This window comes from Glycine soja, chromosome 10 (assembly GCF_004193775.1).
Source record: "Glycine soja cultivar W05 chromosome 10, ASM419377v2, whole genome shotgun sequence".
Taxonomy (NCBI): Eukaryota; Viridiplantae; Streptophyta; class Magnoliopsida; order Fabales; family Fabaceae; genus Glycine; species Glycine soja.
Window position 1 is genome coordinate 33,646,802 of NC_041011.1, and position 20,798 is coordinate 33,667,599.

A 20,798-nucleotide genomic window follows, 5' to 3' on the forward strand; every position below is an offset into this window, starting at 1 on the left:
GGTTTCAGAAAATGATAATGCCTAGTGTACACTGTTTTTCTACCATGTTTCAGTTGTATGTAGCTTGTGTCTTCTTCATAGATGGGGCATGCATGATTACCCTTAATACTGTAACTGCTCAGATTCCCATATGCTAGAAAGTAATTAATGGTACAAAAAAGCATTGCACGCATTTGAAAAGTCTCCTTACGAAAGCCATCAAACAATAAAACCCCTTCATCCCACAACTTTGTTAGGTTTTCAATCAACGGACTTAGATAAGCATCAATGTCATTTCCTGGCTGTCTTGGACCTGATATCATCATAGGCAACATCATGTATTTTCGCTTCATGCACAACCAAGGAAGCAAATTGTAAATTACTAGTCGAACTGGCCATGAATTGTGTTGAGTGCTTAAATTGCCATATGGATTCATTCCATCATTGGCTAGTCTAAGTCTAAGATTTCTTGCCTCTTTGCCAAAATCCTGATACAAACCATCAATCTTCTTCCACTAGGAGCAACCAGCCAGATGACGGACCATTCCATCAGAGTTTCTCCAATTTGCATGCCAGGAAAGGTCTTTTGCGTCGTCTCCATTAGCAAAAAGACGCTTAAACCTTGCAATGATGGGAAGATACCACAACACCTTCGCTGGAGGGCCCTTCTTTGAGTTTTCATCAGAGCTGCAGTCCTCATCATCCTTCACTTTATACCGTGATGCCCCATACCTAGGACATTTGGACATTTCTTCGAATTCATGCCTGTATAGTATGCAATCATTCGAGCAGGCATGAATCTTCTGATACTCCATACCCATCGGACACGGTATCTTCTTGGCCTAATAGTAACTTTTAGATAACATGTTTTCCTTTGGAAGCAGATCGTGCACTACTTGAAGCAGTGAACTAAAGCTTTTGTCACTCCACCCATATCTGACCTTGACATTAACCAGACTTAACACCGCCGACAACAGCGTCAAGGAATTCTTGCACCCCGTATACAAAGGCTTCTTTGAATCACTTTGCAATCCTTCATACATAGGGGCATGTGCTTGCTGAAAAGACTCTTGTCCAAGGTCACGAATCATATCCTCGAAGCAATCTCCCATTTCTACATCAAAAGGTTCAGATTGGGACCCACGCTGCATGTCTGTCAATTCACCATGCTATATCCACATCGTGTAATTCTTCTTAATCCTGTCACACAATAGATGCTCCCGTACGTGTATTTGTCGTCTTCCGTTCAAACAATTGATATAAGGACAATAATATTTTTCATCTTCATCCGTCGACTTCTTTCTGAAGCAAATTGCAAGAACTGCTCGACGCCTCCCTCATATTTTGGGCTGATGTGACTTTCATTCATCCAACTTTGATCCATCTAAGTAATAACTCTGTGATACTCACACAGTTATTCAATGCATGAAAATCTCACTTTTTTATTATAGGTGTGGCCCTATCCTATTCAGGAAGACCGTCTTTTATGGTAGCTTCATACATCAGGGTTAATTCTATTTTGTTAAATTTGACAAATTTTGGCAGTATTTCGCATTGGTCTCCAAGTACACAACATGAAATCAGTGAAATTAATTTCCTGATAATCAAGTATGCACTCAGAGAACAACTAGAAATGCATTGTACCAAAATTTCATCAAATTCAACAAAATAGTGTTAACCTTAAAGCGTGAATCTACCATAAAAATATCAGTCTCCCCAAACTGTCCAAACGGACAATTCAAGATTGAATACAATGATTAATGCAAACTGTCCGCAAGAATCCTTGCATTCAATCTCAAACGGGAATCTAAGGTTCACTCATCATGAACATAATTTGTATATATCTAAAGTAAAGTACATTAATGACATACAACAACATACAAAAACAACCATAACAAAATTAAGCATCAAAATTGATTGCAAACTTTCGTACCTGTGATGATGATCAATATAGTGTCCAAGAACGAATGTCGTGGTCACGATGCAAACAACAAGATAAAGAGTGCCTACAATTTAAATATTTCATTGGTAAGTAGGTAAATCATCATGTAACACCAATGGAAATTGCTGCAAGCTACTCAATGAGGAAATCAATCTAAACATGTTTACAAAACTGCAAAAGAATTGAAACTCAATTGACCTTGTCCATTTTGTTGACAAAATGGACAATACATACACACATACATACAATCCTTGCAGCAGGTAAAGGTAAGAAACACAGTGAAATCATGTATATTTAGTAAGAGAAGGTTTTTGTATTTAGGAAGGGATAGTATGTGAAGGACATTTGTAACATTTTATAGTAAGACTAGCTCGGTTCCCTCCAAAGGAACTAGCTGTCTACCTAATTTCATCATTTATATTTAGTACCACTGGTACTCCTCATATATATAAATATATCTATTTTTACTGAGAAAAAAAAAGAAAAAAAAGAAACACAATGAAATTTAACATTATCATAATACAAATTTTATGGTTTTTATCACATGCCAGGAATTTGTCATGGACTCATTAGGCCTGTCATTCATGCCCTGCCATAAAAAGATCAAATGAAAGAAAAAAGCTTTATCATTAGAGACATAAATCCTCCCTCCTCACCAGACCAATGACTAAATCTTTAGGCTAATTGGACTTGCAATGGTAATCATCCCTTGTTGTGATGTTTATGGTTTGAGAATAAGTTTCTTGGTTTTATAAGTGAAATAATAGGATGATTTCAGATCTGTCAAAACAAGCCATCTTGATCCACTTGGGCTGAGCTGTTTTCAAGCAGCTCTAATTTTGGTGTAGGTATATATTTCTGGCCTGCCACTAAATCTGTCTCTCTCTACAATAAATCAATCCTAAAAAAATATTTAAACAAATGAGAATTAAGAAATTTGGACCACGGGGTTGAGCCAATGACAAATGAATCATTGTGCTAGTTCATTTATCAACTAGGCTTCTATTCTTATAACAAAATATGGTGTCAGACATGCATTTAGTTGATAGCTTATGGGGTTAAACAATAGAAAAGATTTCTGACTAGCAGGCCAACCTGATTTTGGGCTACGCCAAATTGAGCTTGAATTTTATTAGTCCAGCCTATACGATTAGTTAGTTTATTAAGGTCAGATTTTGTCCATTTTAACAGTATTTTCACTTTTTTTGCTTCTTTCTAAAAATCATGATCTTACATTTGGAATAATGTCCTTATCCTGATTCTAGAAGATAACCTTTTGCTTCATTTTAATTGTTTATGTTAAAACTTAAAAGGAAGCATATGGGCATCATTGATTAGATGATTATGACTGCAACTATATATTGTGCCACCCTTTGGCATAGAGAGATATTATTTTGATGCTAGATGGATTTCTCTGTTTCTTTACATGTGTTTTTGTATTCTGAAAACATGAAAAGCTGGATTACATTTTCCATTGCTTTACGGACCCACCCATTTCCCTGAAAAAAAATGCCATTTTCTGTAGACTAGATGCTAAAAAGGCATTTAAGGTATGTGTTATGGTGATATGGAACACAAGTTTATCTATATCATTTTGGAGCCAATATTTCAAAATTATCAATGTTAAAAGTGAGTGTTATGTGAAGATGGGAAGTGATTTTTAAGGAACAGGTAAAAAAAAATGATTTCTGCTACAGACAGAGCATTTTTATTTTATTTTGACTTTATTTTTTCTCATCAATTGGGAATGGACCTTAATTCCCCAATATAAGACTAATTTTCCAATAACTGGTAGGTGCAGTGGTGGATTCCACCACTCCACAATTCCAACGACAAGAGAATGCAATGAATCAGCAAAATTAATTCGAACTCTAGACAAAATGGCTGATGGTGATAACTTTGTATGTTAAGATGATTGAGGCAACATGGGAGATCTTATCCGTAAGAGGTATAAAATAATAGTCATTAATTGGATAGTACATGCTTTGAAAGTGGACTCCTTTTTCTTCATTTTATTACAAACAGAGAAATAAACATTAATTAAAGCAGTATAGGTAGCACTGCACTTATGGGTATTAGGTAATGAGTTGAAAATCTTCATGGCCAAAGTGTGCTTCCTACCACTGAACTTATGGTATCAACTGGATCTCCTTTGTCTTCATTAGAAGAACAGGAAGCTTATACACAGAGCTGGCTTAAGGAAATGATTGGTTTTAAGGTAGACTTCAAAATTTCTTTTTATCTTGGGAAGTGATGGAAGCTTGCTTGTGGAGCTTCTATTAAGGTTGGATCTCTGAGCTTCAATGAGGTCCTTCAATGATGATTTTCCACGATGGAGATGCAGCGGAAGACAAAGGAGAAGAGGTGAGAGGAGGCGCCATCCACAAGGGAATAAGCCATGGAAGAAGGAGCTTCACCACCAAGATGAGCCTTGGATAAGAAGCTTGGAGAGGATGCTTCAATGGAGGAAAAGAAAGAGGGAGAGAAAGAGAGAGGGGGGAGCACGAAATTGAAGGAAGAAAAAGGGAGAGAAGTTGAACTTTGAGTTGTGTCTCACAAGACTCTCATTCATCAAAGTTACAACAAGTGTTACACATGCTTCTATTTATAGACTAGGTAGCTTCCTTGAGAAGCTTTCTTAAGAAAACATCCTTGAGAAGCTTCTTTGAGAAAACTTCCTTGAGAAGCTAGAGCTTAGCTACACACACCCATCTAAAAACTAAGCTCACCTCCTTGAGAAGCTGGAGCTTAGCTACACACACCCATCTAAAAATTAAGCTCACCTCCTTGACAAAATACATGAAAATACAAAAAAAAGAAGTCCCTACTACAAAGACTACTCAAAATGCCCTGAAATACAAGGCTAAAACCCTATACTAATAGAATGGCAAAATACAAGGCCCAAAAGAAGGAAAAACCTATTCTAATATTTACAAAGAAGAGTGGATCCAACCTTAACCCATGGATCAAAAATCTATCCTAAGGTTCATGAGAACCCTAGGGCCTTCTTTAGTAGCTCTAGCCCAAGCCTCTTGGAGTCTTCTATCCAATACCCTTGGGGGGTAGGATTGCATCATCCCCTCCACCTTGGAAAGGATTTGACCTCAAATCCCGAGGTTCTTCATACTCTGGGCTCCTTCCCTCGACACCTGTAAAAAGAATAAAAACATATGTATTAGTGGTGTTGGGTATGTTAGAGTAGGGTAAGGTCTGAAAACTCCTTTCATGGACATCTTCCCATGAGGGAACATGGTTCCTCACCAACTCAATGAGTAGTGCTACAAGTATAGAAAAATATGGGACAAACCTTTTGTAAAAGTTTGTTAAGTCATGGCAGCCCCAGATTTCCCTTACACTTGGTGGAGTGGGCCAATCAGGAATGACCTTTATTCTCTTAGGGTCTGTGGGAACCCCTTGATCACTATTTAAAAAATTAAGGAATGTAATGCAATAAAGCGTACCTTTTTCTGTATTTTTATGTTGATTATTCCTACAAAAAAATACAACAAACCTAAGGTGTCCCATATGAGCACCTAAGTTTGTATTAAAACCAAAAATAAGAACAAACCTACCTAATGAGTCCCTATGCACATGAATCATGAAGACGTTGGGTGCATGACTGATTTTACAAAAGAGGGTTGCAACACTCAACAAATTCATCATATCACTTATTGTAGGGATTTGGTGCCTAATAATACCTATTTTGGGCACCAACAAAGCACAAGGATTTAAGCTCTTACGAACCAAACCCTCATCCAACAACTCCTTTACTTGAGGAATAACCTCAAGCCCAAGAGGTGTGGCAGTGCTAACAAGTGTCTTTTTACAAAGGAGAAGATGTGGAGGTTGTCTAAGAGGGGAAGTTTCTTTAATATTTGTCTTTATTTCAAAATGACTTTCCTTCTTAACTAACCTCTTTGAGGAGACACTTACCTCCTTACACTCCTCCTTAACCATTAAAGGTTGTCCTTCTTCTTGGGGGTAGTTTCTTCACTAGATTCTTCCCCTTTTGCTTCTTCACTTTCACTAGAGGAAGGTGACGTAGTAGCCTCATCTTGGCTACTATAAATGTCTTGGCTCCTCATAATCATGGTTTTTGTGGTGGGGCATTGAGAAGTAATGTGTCCTCTTCCAAGACATTTAAAGCACTTTATAGTGCTAGTCTTCTCCTGCATACTAGCCTTAGGGGCTTGCTTTGCTATTGTCTTCCCCTTATCATCTTTGGGCTTAGAAGGTGTCACCCCTAAGATGCCTTGACCTTGGTCTTTCTTTGGATAAGAGTGAGAGCCATAAGATTTTGATGTAGACTTCTTTTTAAGTTGTTGCTCTACCCTTATTTCCCAAACTAAGTTAGCCTCTACATTGTCCTTCCCATGGAAGTATGGGAGGTTAATATTAGCCTCTTGAGGCTTTCTTTCCTTTTCCCTTCTATGGGAGTGAGGTCTAAGATGTGACCTATGCCTTCCTTCATAATAGTCACGAAGTTCTTCACTTAGGCTCTTGCAAGAGTTATGACTACTATAGGAGGCATGTTTTTCTCTTTTCATTTCTTTCATTATTTTTCTTCTTTCTTCCTCTCTTATTTTTTTTCTTTCATCTTGACTTATTTCTTCCACTCTTTTTTTTTCCTTTTTCTTTTCTCTCTTGTTTTTCTTTCCATAAATTGAGGGAACTCAACTCATCTAAGATTCTAGATAAAGGGTCTTTATGACTAGTACCCTCGCCATTAACACTAGATGAATGATGACTCATGTTGGTTCCTAAGTTGTGGTTCTTTCTTGTTGGAGGTTTGAAAACAAAAGGTAAAAGAAACTATGGTTGAAACTAGCCAAAATAAACACTAAAAGAGGTGTGAAAGATAAGGGAAAAAACTAATTGGTAAAATGCAAGCTATCTAGGTGGTTTGACAATGGAAGGTAAAGGAAATAAGCTATGAAAGTAAGCAAGAAAAGTAAACTAGGTGAATCCTAAGAGTGTTTGGATGACCCCATTCAAGGTTCCCAACAAAACACTCACTATCCTAAGGAAAAATTGCCTAAAATTATTACACACAAATGGAAGTTTGGTAACCTATTGGAGGCTCCCAACACACTTCCAATGAAAGGCCTTTTTGTTACAAAACTTGAAAGCAACGAAGGTAAGTAAATTGAAAATTACAAAATTACAAAACGGTCCTCAATTTTGGTGGTTGTTCTCTCTTTGGTGATTCACTCAATTTGGAGTGCTTCTTAGTCCAATAGCTCTTAAGGTGGTTGACCCCTTTCTTCTTGACTCAAATTCTTCAAGGGATGGCACCAATCCTCTTTCCAATTCCCTATATGGCAACCCACAAATAAGGAAACAAAGAGACAAGCAATAACCAAAGACCAAAAAAAATGAAATGAAAGCTAAACCAATGGAGTTTTAACAAGACAATTTTTTCAAGGATTACTCAACAATTAAAGCAATGAAAAGGACATAGAAACAAGCTAGGACTCAAAGAGAAACTTAGAATGGCTCTAAAGTAGAGTAAAAAAAACTATAAAACAAAAAGACTCAAAAAACCTCTAGCTTTGGCACTTGTTTTCACAGTAATTTTCATTTGAAATTTCGGAACTAAGATTGGTATAACATAGGCACCAATTATAGAATAAATTTTGAGCCAAAACAACAAGCACACTTCCTTTCACCTTTTTTTTCTGGATACTGATTTTCCTGCCAACTTGTGTGATTTTTCGTATTTTTTTCCTTTTATCCAAATCACTTGGTTATTTTTTATAACTTTTTCCAGATGTCTAGAAAATTCAGTAAAAATTTCAGCTCAAAATTAGAAGTAACCAATTCTCAGTAATTTTTATAAGTTTGTATGTCCAAGCTGCTAGCACCAGCGATTTTTTTTTAAGCATGCTATATTGATTGCCTTGGGCTTACTTTCAACCTTCCTATGTATGTTGAACTCACTAGGATTGTTTACCACAGTTTTAGGAGTTAAATATTCACTTAGGATCAACATTTCAGCCATCAATTCAATCACCAAAACTCAAATTCACAATAGACACAATCATAAGGAAACCTAAAAGTTCAAGAAAAGGTTCACAATCAAAGACTCTCTAAGAATTTTGCATGAACATGTTAAGGACTAATTAACATGAAAGATTTGACTCAAATCAAATAATAGGCCAACAGACTTTCATACACTCATGAACAAATGAGTTAGACAAAGAAACAAGAAAATAAAATTCAGCACAACATAATAAATCTTATGTGACAAGTTTCATGACTAGACATGACTTCTATGACAAAACTACACTAGGTGAACAAGTCACTCTAGATTTTTGAGGTTTTCTTCTACTTTAATATTTTTGTAAGAATTTTATGGTTTAGGTTTCAGCCACAAAAAATAACATGACAAAACTCAAAGGAACCTAAACTCAACACAATTCATGGTTCAAGAACAAGAACAAGAAATTTGAACCATAGAAAATCAAATCTAGCTTTTATAGCAAGTTTAATCGGTGGAAACTCTAAAGAATCATGTTAACAACATTTAGAACAAGACATGTGAGGAGACACATGGAGAAAAATGAAGAAACAACAATGGAAGAGAAGGTAAAGCAAAAAAAATTAATGGAGGTTTAAGGAGCACTTACTTGAAGCTCTTGTGCTCTTATTACCACTTGATGGAAGCTTACTTGTGGAGCTTCTATGGAGGCTGGATCTTTGAGCTTCAATGAGGTCCTTTAATGGTGATTTTCCACCATGGAGATGCAGCGGAAGACAAAGGAGAAGAGGTGAGAGGAGGCGCCATCCACTAGGGAATAAGCCATGGAAGAAGGAGCTTCACCACCAAGATGAGCCTTGGATAAGAAGCTTGGAGAGGATGCTTCAATGGAGGAAAAGAAAGAGGGAGAGAAAGAGAGAGGGGGGAGCACGAAATTGAAGGAAGAAAAAGGGAGAGAAGTTGAACTTTGAGTTGTGTCTCACAAGACTCTCATTCATCAAAGTTACAACAAGTGTTACACATGCTTCTATTTATAGACTAGGTAGCTTCCTTGAGAAGTTTTCTTAAGAAAACATCCTTGAGAAGCTTTTTTGAGAAAACTTCCTTGAGAAGCTAGAGCTTAGCTACACACACCCATCTAAAAACTAAGCTCACCTCCTTGAGAAGCTGGAGCTTAGCTACACACACCCATCTAAAAACTAAGCTCACCTCCTTGACAAAATACATGAAAATACAAAAAAAAAAATTCCCTACTACAAAGACTACTCAAAATGCCCTGAAATACAAGGCTAAAACCCTATACTAATAGAATGGCCAAAATACAAGGCCCAAAAGAAGGAAAAACCTATTCTAATATTTACAAAGAAGAGTGGATCCAACCTTAACCCATGGGCTCAAAAGTCTATCCTAAGGTTCATGAGAACCCTAGGGCCTTCTTTAGTAGCTCTAGCCCAAGCCTCTTGGAGTCTTCTATCCAATACCCTTGGGGGGTAGGATTGCATCAGGAAGGTAACTTTATGATAAATGGGGCATACTGCCATCAAGAGGTAGAAAAATGGGGCACTCCAGCCATTTCTCATGAAACACATAAACAACTGGGTTACAAGAGCATATTGCCACAAGGTATGAGAATTTATCATCATAGTAAGCTTGGTTGAAGGTAGAAGTTACTGAATAAACCTTTTTGGGCTTCCCTTCTCCTTAAAACCAAAAGCTCCTTCAATTAGCTCTTATAGAAGATTATTTTGGGTTTTTGTTTATTTTCAAAGTAGCTTTTTTAAAGCTTTATATAAAATTTTGTTTGGCCTGACTTCTCCTTTTAAGGAGAAGAGAAATCAGAAACACACTACGCCAAAATGCTACCCAACTCGGTAGACTACTAGAAATGGTTTTGGTGTTTTTGTTAATACATTGAGTTCTTTTATCAAAAAAGAACTAAACAAAACAAAAAAGGACTAAATTATTTATGATTTATATTCAGGTTCTTCATCTCTCAGCTGCTACTTTAGGAATTCGCATCACTGTAAGTAATCTTCTTGACCATCATAGTGCTAGGGTTCAGGATAGAGCAAGAACATTGTTTGACAACTGGAAAGGAGTTGGAAATGGTGATACTGAATCTCATGAGGTGGAGGTTGCTAAGGTTGAAAATGCAAGTAATAAGATTGTCAATGAGGAAAGGCAGCCATTTGCGTCGAATGAAGCTGGCAATGATAATGGTTTCTTGTGAAGCCAAAGCACCAGATTCTGTGAAAGAACCAACTTTAGAGCAAAATGTTGAACACAATGAGGATGATGTTTGTCATAAATTAACTACTTTTGCTAGTATAAGGACACTTGCATCTGACAGGAGTGGGGAAGATGATGCAACTAGCATTACACAAATTTTTAAAGCTGCAAAAAATGATAATGATTGTTGTTCTAATGCCTTGCAGGGCACATCAATCAGTGACAGTAACTTGGGAAAGACTAAAGTGTTAGACATGTCTGTCTCTGGAATAGAATATGTCACAGCATTAAAGGAAGATAAGGGCCACGAAAAAGATACATCAATTGGTTCTGATTGTAGTAAACCTGGAATAGATTTCAGAGGCTCTAAGATAATTCACAAGAGAGGTTCTAACAATGAACTTGACAAGAATCTCATTGGATCCCTGAGATTTAACAAGGCACACATTAGGGTGAAACTCAAGGGTAATTGAATTATCCCTTGTAAATTGACTAACACTTGGAAGATTTTTAGAAATGGTTCGAACATGAAATATTCTATTGAGAACTAAATTAGTAGAATGATTATAAGGAAGATGAACCAATAGATTTGATGGCCAGACCTTGACCATTGCCTACAATCACTTGATCGGGACCCTTAAATCAAAAACGCTGTTGAATGTTGTCAACATTGGCAATAACATGATGAAAGCCACCCAAGTTGGGATACCAAATGTTGGATGGGTCAGAAGTTGAACCAACAGTCATAGCTTCAGGACTGTGATATTGTTTGGCAGTGAAATTTGTCATTTGTTGAAAGGTTTAGGAAAAGAGTGAAGGTTAAATTTAAGTTTAACAACTTTATGAAGGATCTTATCAAAACATTCAACTGTGTGTTCCCCTTGAAGGATCTGATCAAGTCATAAAAGTTTAAGGTTTTCCTATTAATTGGCTCATCTTCATTTTTATCTCCATTCAATTCTAATGTTAGCCTTAATCTTCACAATTTCTTGCATGACACTAATATCTCTAAAAATCTGCTAAGTGTAAGTCACTTTGCAAAAGACAATTCTGTGTTTTTTGAATTCCATCCTAATGTTGGTTTGGTCAAATCTCAGGCATCCATTGAGATACTTCTCAAAGGAAATCTCAGTTCTAATGGTTTGTACAAATTTCTCAGCTTGCTGTCAAGTCCTTCTTTCAATGTCAAGACAAGCTCTCTTAAGCCTAGTTCTAGTTTACATCATTCTCATTTTCAAATTCTGCTTCTGTAAATTCCATTACTTCAAGCACTTGCCACTCTAGGCTAGGCCATCCTAGTGATGCTGTTCAAAAACTTATAATGCAACTTCGTAAGATTCCATTTATCTATAAAAGTGAGCTTCATTTCTGTTGTTCATGTTGTCTTGGTAAAGCACATAGACTACACTCACCCTCTTCTTACACCACTTACAATCAACCACTTGAACTCATTTTTAGTGATCTTTAGGGATTAACTCCCTATATTGGGTATAACTATTATGTTACTTTTGTTGATACCTATGGTAGGTATACCTGGATTTTTCTGCTTAAAGCAAAGTCTAAAACACTGAATATTTTCAAACAGTTTCAAGCAATGGTTGAGAAATAGTTTGGTCTTCCTATTAAAGTTGTTCAAACAGACTGGGGGGGAAGTTTAGACCTTTTACTTCCTTTTTACGGCAGTCAGGGATCATTCATAGGGTGATTTTCCCTTATACCCATCACCAAAATGGTGTGGTTGAGAATAAAAGAGAATCCTGATGGTACAATCAGTAAATACAAAGCCAAATTACTGGCCAAAGGGTTCCATTTATCAATTCAAGCATTCAATTAACAAGCGCAGTTATACAAACACAAGACAGACATGAAACACAAGGTGGTGATGACATACCTCAAGGGCTATACTCCACGGCCTGTTGTGAATTCGATAGGATAACACTTCAAGGAGACAGTGGATAACCTAAAAAAAAACCATATGCCAATTAGCCATGGGCCATACTGCCACAGCAACCATATGTATCACATTTTGCAGAAAATAACCTTTGAGAACTAATGAGTAATGGCATTAGAAGAAGTCCGAGCCAAACCTAGTTCAACTACACTTAATTAATTCAGCTTATGCTCAACCAAACTGAGCATTTCTCTATAATAGCATAGCAGCTGATGATACATGCCCAACCAAACTAACACAAAAAATAAGACTAACAAAATAGATGGTTTGAAAAAAATCCAGATTCTTAAACAATTTTTTGTTTTCATTACAAAGAATAAAACTAACTAGCACACAAAACTAACACAGAACTAGGATAAAGCCAGAGACTCCAACCAGTTCTGATTAAAAATTAAGGTAGCAAAGACCCAATTCTAGGACTGTAAAATTTTCTCTTTATTTTAATGCTTTCCATAGATAGGTAGTTGGAATCATATCAAATCCTAAGAGTCTAAAACTATATAACATTTACTAATGCTGCTACATAAATGTTTTTGCATGGTTGACACTTGACAGCTGCTACTCTATAATGATGTGCCTTAGGTGTCATTTGTTTTCCAAATACTTGGTTTATTAATTTTTATTAATACCCTATTTATTATTGGTTTACATCTCAATATCGTGACTTGAATGTTAAGGTATGTGTTACTTCTTATGTTGTGTTCTTTTGGTTCTCATTCTATGTGGATTCTTTGCTAACTTGCATATTTTCAGGAAAGAGATATCGCAGCTGCAGAAAAAAGAAGTTGAGATAAAGAAGGTTGCAGCTAGAGGTAGCAAGGCTGAGTAGAAAGCTAAGAAGAAGGAAGTGGAAGAAGAGGTTTGTCAACTTTCTGCTAAGCTTAAGGGGAATCATGCCAAAGAACGTGCTGCATTAGGCTATATCAGTGGTAATGGAAATGAAAAAAGCAATTTGGACAGTCTGGTCAAGGCCATAGCTAGAGTATCTGTTACTAGTCAACCTGAAGATACAAAGGTCAACAAGGCCAAACAGAGGCGAGACAAAAAAGCTCAACAAGAAGCAGAAAGGGAGCAGAGAATCCAAGCAGAGCAGAGTGACATTATAAGCGATCGTGTGATTAAGAATGAGAAATTGGAAAACAAGTTTCAAGCCTCTTGGCTTGACTGTTTGTGAAATAAAGCCTGGTTGTGAAATAAAGCCTCTTGACTTGTCTAAGAACTGATAACAGATCTTAAAGCAGCAATGAAGAAACTACAAAGTGAATGTAACACGCCCAATGCCAGCATAGATGAAACCAAACATACTACTACTTGTTTGAATGTCACACACTAAAATTAATGGCAGCAGACATTCCCACCAAACAAAACTCTATACAAAGTCATGTGTAGTTAAGCTATATGTACCAGAGTTCTACTTAGACCTTAAACTCACATGGGGACACACTTATTAGTAGGTTCACATTGGGATACAGTTAATGCACACATCATATGCTAATCTTGATCAATAGGACATATAACTACACTGCAATTCTTTAGAACAGTAAATAAACAGACCAGATGTAGTAAAATGAAAAAAGTTACTGCATTTACCTTGAAAACATTGCAGATAACACAATGGGACACAATTCTTTTTTGTTTATTTGGCTAGTAAACTGCACATCATATCATGTAATTACAATGTCAGTATTGCTTATGTAAAAATCATTTACTATTGGACATGACATGACTCAAATATGTTATAGCCCACTCAAACAAAGACAACATGGTCCTCTACCTCTAGGTTTGGAACCCTAACAACAAGCCACTAACCACACATTGTTGGACCTAGCCCAGCTTCCACTTGGTGCCATAAAAACAAATGTGTTACTGGATGCCAATTACACATCAAAGATTGCAGATTTTGGGTTTTCCAAGCTTTTGAACAAATATCATACTAGAACAAGCAATAATTTAAGAGGGGCAATGGGATACCTGAAGTAGTATGAAAGATTAAAAAATTTAAGAAATGGGATACCTGAAAAATGGCCAAGAAACCAAAAAAAGAAAGGTAGAGAATATATGGACCAGTTTTCTGCTAAGACCATGCACAATCAATTTTCAGTAACCCAATTAGTCACATCATACCTAAGCACCAACACATAACTCAAAAGTGTACTAGCTAATTTTATTTCACCAACAAAACATGATAAGTAACTTCCAGAATGAATGAAATGGACAATGAAAGAACAAAGAAAAGGACAATGACTTGGATATAAAATGAATGAAATGCCACACATTGTATACAAGTTAGGGTAGTTAAAATGGAGAAAGACTCACATAATGTACCTACATAAGGTGGCGAGCTGTCACAGTCGAGAGCGCGATGGAGAAGAACAACCTTACACGGAGAAGAAGACACCTTAGATGGAGAAGAAGAACTTTTGCTTAGATGGAGAACGAAGAAGAGAGCGCAATAGGCTCACTCACCTCTGATATAGTGCAAATCAAAGGGCCTGAGCCTAGTCTCAGGGTATCCGAAGCTTGAAACAATCAAATTACAACTTTCCTAAATAGATCACATGCAGGTTGCAACCAACTAAGGGAAGTTAAAAGTTGAGTTTACGGGAAGTTATAACTAAGGAAAGTTAACATAATGGCAAGCACAAGCAAAACTTACCTTGTGATTACAAGTAAAAAGACGAGCAAAGAAAGCTTTCCTGCCAAAGGAATGGCTGCAAGGAAAGCAACAAAGGTAGTTCAAAGATAATGGTAGTGACAAGGAATGCAACAAAGGTCATTCAAAGACAATGACAGTGACAAGGAAAGCAACGAAGACCATTCAAGGAAAACAAGAAAGCTTACCAAGACACGACGGTGAGCGTCACAGCAGACATGACTAGAGCGCGACCACGGCCTCACGGTGGCTTTGCGAGACTCAACCTTAGGGGTCAAGGGCAATGGCAGTGATGATGGTGACGACGACGGCCTGAGCGCGAGATAAGGTTTGTGAGGGAGAGTTTGCGAGAGACTGAGCGCGAGATGAGACAAGGCTTTTCAATTTTTAAGTTTAATTAAAAATACAACATCGGTTTTTTTAAAAAAAACCAATGTTAACATAGCCTCGTTAAAATCAATTTTTTAAAAAATCGATGTTAACATATTTCTGTTAACATCGTCTTTTTACTCTTTAACATCATATTTCTGTTAAAACTGATGTTAACATAGCATCATTAACTGGTCTTAATTACAAGTATGCCACTGTGTTTGTGTTAACATCGGTTTTTTCGAAAACTGATGTTAACCTTGCGATGTTAAATGTATAATTTCTAGTAGTGGATATAAAACATTGTTCACATGAGAAATCGGCTCCCCTGAATTGATTTCTCACCTTTTTTTTCCTTAGTTAAGAAATTGGTTCTTCGAAAATCGATTTCTTAACTACCCTTTATTTTAGTATACATTTAGGAGAATTGATTTATAAATGTGCTTTTAAAAAAATAGTTAAGAAATTGGTTTTTGAGGAACCGATTTCTTAACTACTTTTTTTTCTTTTATTTGTTTTTAAATTGTTTTTGCACTACTAAAAAATATGTATATTATATCGCTCAGTTAACATCGGTTTATATGAAAATTGATGTTAACAAATACACAGTGGTATTTTTTAAAATAACTGGAAGTTGTTAAAATCAATTTTAAAAGAACTGATGTAAAGTATTGTACTCAACATCGGTCTTATGTAGAATCAATGTTGAGTGTCGTGCGTTAACATCAGTTTTATGAGAACTGATGTTGTACTTGAACCTAAATATCAAAGTTTTTCTTGTGTTAGGTTTCAAGAAACTAAAATTTGATAGTGGAATTCATAGGTTCTAGGACCGAAGGGCTTTGGAGGGGCTCTTCATCAGATGTGGTGGACTCAATCGGTTAGTTCGCTAGTCCAAAATCGCTAAAGCTTGAAATCTAATTATGGGGTCTCGTTCTTTCTTCTTCCACCTTCCCCAGTAAGAATGAATGAATGATTGACCTAATAATCACTGTTAACCCTAACCCTTTTTGTGATCTTGTGAATGATTTATGAGATGAACAGAATTCGATATGTGTTAGGGTTTCACTGAGCTGATGACTTTTCTTTTGAGAAAGAGAGTCGGGGTAGGCTTTGGTGTTCTTGGAACTTCTTCTGCCACTAGACTTGACCTACCCCCCTAATTACGGTTATCTATTTCTTCCATTTTTTCCCTTAGAAAAACATGTTTCTTCTTCTCTTGTTACCAACAAGTTATATTCCTCTTCGATTCTTTCTGGCTACTACTTCTGAAGCACTTCATATTTCAATTTTTTCATTTTCATTTTGTCTAATGTAAAACTATGGTAGGGCAATTTGGTTCCCAAAGCCTCAACATTTCCTTTAGTAATGAAGGCTCTAGCTTATTATGTTCATAGAAAAGGTTTGAAGTTGGGGATCTATTTTGATGCAGGGTATATCACATATTAAACTTAAACATTGATTTTCATATATTTAAAATTATTCAACCATATTCTTTTAACTGTGACAATTTCTCTGCAGAAATCAAACATGCAGTAAAACTATGCTCAGATCATTAGCACATGAAGAACAAGATCCAAAAACATTTGCTTCCTAGGTGACATGCATTCATTTCAAAGTCATTTTGCATTTATAAACTCTATCCTATCTAATTTATTTAAGATATACTTCCAATGTTACTTTAGGGGATTGACCACTCTATCTAGTTTCATCCAAAAATACATTTTTTAATTGATGTTTCAGAACCTCCAGACTTAATTTCCCTACTCTTCCCATGTATGCCATTTGACCACTGCCTGAAAAAGTCTACATACAGCATTTCTTGTGTTAAGGGAGCCATTTTGGACACACTGTGACATTTACTGTTCATATATAGTTCTTCCATGATATGAACAACATGCAGTAATATATACATGCTTGGACTTGTGATATTATTTCTTCTTCGATGCATGGATGAATCTTACTTCCCTTATAATATCAGTTTACTATTGTTAATTTTTTTATTCAATGAGGGAAACGTTGTTGTTATTTTATTTTATTTAAAATATTAAGTATATTTATTTTTTGATTCACTATTTTTTTTATAAAGTATTAGGAAGATTCGTATAATATTGTGGAAGGATATAAAATATTACTCTTCTTCAACATACACATCCTATGACTCATGATAAAACTTATACCTGTAATTAACTACACTGAATTCAACATCATTTTTTTTTATTGAAACTATATACGGGTCTTACGCTAAAGAAAAGAAACCAAAGAATCTGGAATTTTATTTGAACTTTAATTAGATAATTAGAGTCCTCTCATTGAGAATCAGAAACAGCTCGTGTAGTAGTTTCATAGATTATGTTTCTTTCTTTTCTTTTCTTTTGTCTTGTGTTTTTTTTTTCTTTTTGCCAAGAGCTAGTTAATTATCACTTCACTTGTAGCTAGCTTAGAGCATCAAAAACCCCTGGAATATATACTGGCACGTAGCTTTAGTTCTTTATCTTTCATAATTTGATACTTAATAGCTTTTATACATGTTTTTAGATTTGCAATGTTCATATTGGTGGACCTTGACTACTGTGCTTTAGATTAGATGATGATACCTTTCTGCTTCATGATGGTGAGCATCACTTGGAAGTTGGAACTACATTATAATACTATACAATTTGTACTATAATTATATTCCATATATATAATCAATATATTTTTTCACCAACTTGTTTGCTGGGAAATTCGTTATGTTGATGATAAACCAAAAACTAAAAATCACCTCTACCAGACACACTCTTATAATGCTTTGCCCAAGACAATAATCAAAACCAAAAACAGAATTTTTAGACATAGAAGACTACAGAAATATATAAAAATATTATCATACTTTGAATGCATTCTTGTAGGAGTAGCATGCAAAATGGTACTTAGAATCCCAAGTATGGTCTGTGTCTTCCCAGTCCCTAGGGCCCCTGAAAGAGAGTTGGTTAGGCTCAGTTACAATTTTTAGACATGATATAAATGGATATTATAACCTATTTTCTGGTTGTAAAAAATTACAAACTCTAACTCAATAGCCTAGCTTTCAAGCTTTGTATGATAAGAAATACAAAATAGCAAAGGATAAATTATATTTGTTACAAGAAATCAAGAACTGAACCAGTTCACAATTCAACCAGTCTAACTGGTTAGTCTGTTTCTTACAGAAAAAATAATGTTCAGGCTTTTTGAAGCTCAAAAAGAATATCACAACTAATTTAGCCTAAACTTAGAGAAAAAACTGGCTGCAAGAAAGCTTGAAATCAACAGTTCTTTGTAATAAATTTCTCTCAATTTCTAACTATAAAATACAAGTCTTTGTACAAAATAATTCAGCATACATCGAAGATGGGTAGAGATTGGTGAGCTTTTTAAGGTTTTTGTTTTATTGTTCATTTTAATGTTGATTTTAGGTATTTTGCTTTAGAGGTCACTTGCTCTTGCTTTTCTTCTTTTTAACTCCTATATCAAAACAAAAAGAAATTGAGATGAGATTTTTTGGTATAATTGATTGAGATGAGATTGAAATTATAGAAAGCCTTTAACATGTACAGAAGAAAAGAAAATGAGGAAAAACAAGGAGCATGTTCAAATTGGGAAAACTTGGAAACTAGAAAATGAGAAACAGGACTCTGAAAGATATGTTATGCATGATAATATGTTTGAAGTACTACATCCTGAATTTTAATTATAGCATCCTTTTAACTAAATGTCAAATCCAAACTTGAAAATATGCCATCTTAAGTAATTGCGAGAATCCCTATTTATCCTTTCCAAACAATATATCAGCAGCTAACAAGGATACAAAGAGAAAGAACGCTGGATTGCTTAAAAAAAGCAAAAAGATAATTAATAAATCTGAAACTCAGTTGATGAATAAGTTTTTGTTTCTTTATTGAACTTCAAACTAAAAACATACTGTTATAGCCTCACGTTGGTACTGATTGAAAGTACTTTCAACATATTCCCTCAAAGGGATTGGGATTTTCCAACCCTCGGCTTTGTGCCAAAATTCTCTCCAACTGCATTTAATATTAAATCCTTGTATGGGAGAAACTTATAGTTCGTACAGCCAAATACTCATGAGCAATGGTAGATAAGCTGCACAGCTGCATGAATTTCACATAGGATCAAAGGCCAAACTAATTTATAAGAACCTTTCTGCTGCTAAGAAAAAAATAATGAAAACCTCAATACCTTCTTTTATAAATTAATAAAACTAATTCATTAGTCAAGGATGAAATCCCCCAAGAATAAAAAACACACAATTGATATCAGTTAATTCTATACAAGGAAAGGGGGCAAACTAGACCAAGAAAGTGGAACTACATGAACTTGAGGAATCTATTCCCTGTAAAATTAAACATGGCTAAATAGAAAAGGATGAATTTCAAAACTTTTTCAAAGAGCATAAGTGAAGGAAACAAGTAAGAAGGGTTCTGCATCAAATAATAACATAGGAGTGAAATAGTGTATTAGTGTATTAAGTAAGTTTTACTTCATGATTCAGTTACAGCAGTTGTTAGTACAATTGTCATTTCTGTTATTCTAGTATAGCAGTAACTACTTAATTATGGTTAGTTAACTGCCTTAGTCAGGTTAAGTGTAACCACATCTGTTTTCTCTATAGATAACGAAACAAAATCAGTTGTAACTAACTTTGCATTTTCTGAATCAATAACAATATCTTCTATCTCTTTTCTTCTTTTTCCCTCTCTCAAACTCTATTATAGTGAACAAGGAGTCACACTATGTATTCAATACTATTTGGTAGAATCACTATTAATATGGAAAACTTGAAATAACTAGAAAATAAATTGGAGGATTAGGAGAACAAGAACTTTGAAGTGAAAAATTAATAAAATTGACTTCTTGAGGATTGTTTTGTTGTCTGTTATTGTTCTTTTTTACTAAAATGTTGTATGTTAATGTTATTTATTACTAAACAAGAAATTGTAATTGTAATTTGTAGGCATTTTTCCTTTTCATGTTTGCATCGTCATCACGACATTTATTGTTGGAGATTGTTAGTGACCATCTTCACAAGAACAAATGTCATTCATACTTTTTTCTAGGATATTTTTGTTACAAATATTTTTATAACTTGCATTATGTGATTAATGAATATTGTTTTATATACAAGTTATGTTCATTATGAGTGAACTTTTGTTTTCTGTTTGAGATTTAATACAATGATTCTTTCGGACAATATGGATTAATCATTGTATTGAATCTTGAATTGTCTGTTTGGACAGTTTGGGAAGAGTCATTTTTATAATATATTCATATGTAATGGTTAAGTCTCTTTTCTTAAATTTGATGAAATTTTGTTATAGTGCATTTCACTTTGTTCTCCGAGTGCATACTTGATTGTGGTGGAATTCATGTCACTGCTTTCATGTCGTATACTTGAAGATCAATGCGAAATGTTGCCGAAACTTCATCAAATCAAAGAAAAAAGAGTTAACCTCTACGTCTGAATCTATTATAAAATTATATCTTCCTGAATGGGATAAGGCCACACCTTTAATGAAAAAAGTGAGGTTTTCATGCATGGAATAACTTTGTGAGTATCACAGAGTTATTAGATGGATCGAAGTTGGATGAATACAAGTCGCATGAGCCCTGCGTATAAGGAAGGGGCTAAAGAATTCTTGGAATTTGTCTTGGA

At 35.2% G+C, this 20,798-nt stretch overlaps 1 protein-coding gene across 1 annotated transcript; it reads left to right on the top strand.

The window, feature by feature from the left end:
• The first annotated feature begins 12,750 nt into the window (after positions 1 to 12,750).
• On the top strand, positions 12,751 to 13,255 carry LOC114371657 (deubiquitinase OTUD6B-like). The gene is made up of 3 exons (XM_028329026.1): positions 12,751 to 12,758; positions 12,835 to 12,893; positions 12,984 to 13,255. Exons 1-3 carry the CDS (start codon positions 12,751 to 12,753, stop codon positions 13,253 to 13,255), a joined length of 339 nt encoding a protein of 112 aa, XP_028184827.1.
• Positions 13,256 to 20,798: the final 7,543 nt, after the last annotated feature.

Bases quoted from the DNA above. Each gene is read 5' to 3' on its own strand.
- LOC114371657 (XM_028329026.1), top strand. The intron at 12,894-12,983 runs GTAGCAAGGCTG...ATCATGCCAAAG, and splicing joins AAAGAAGGTTGCAGCTAGAG to AACGTGCTGCATTAGGCTAT.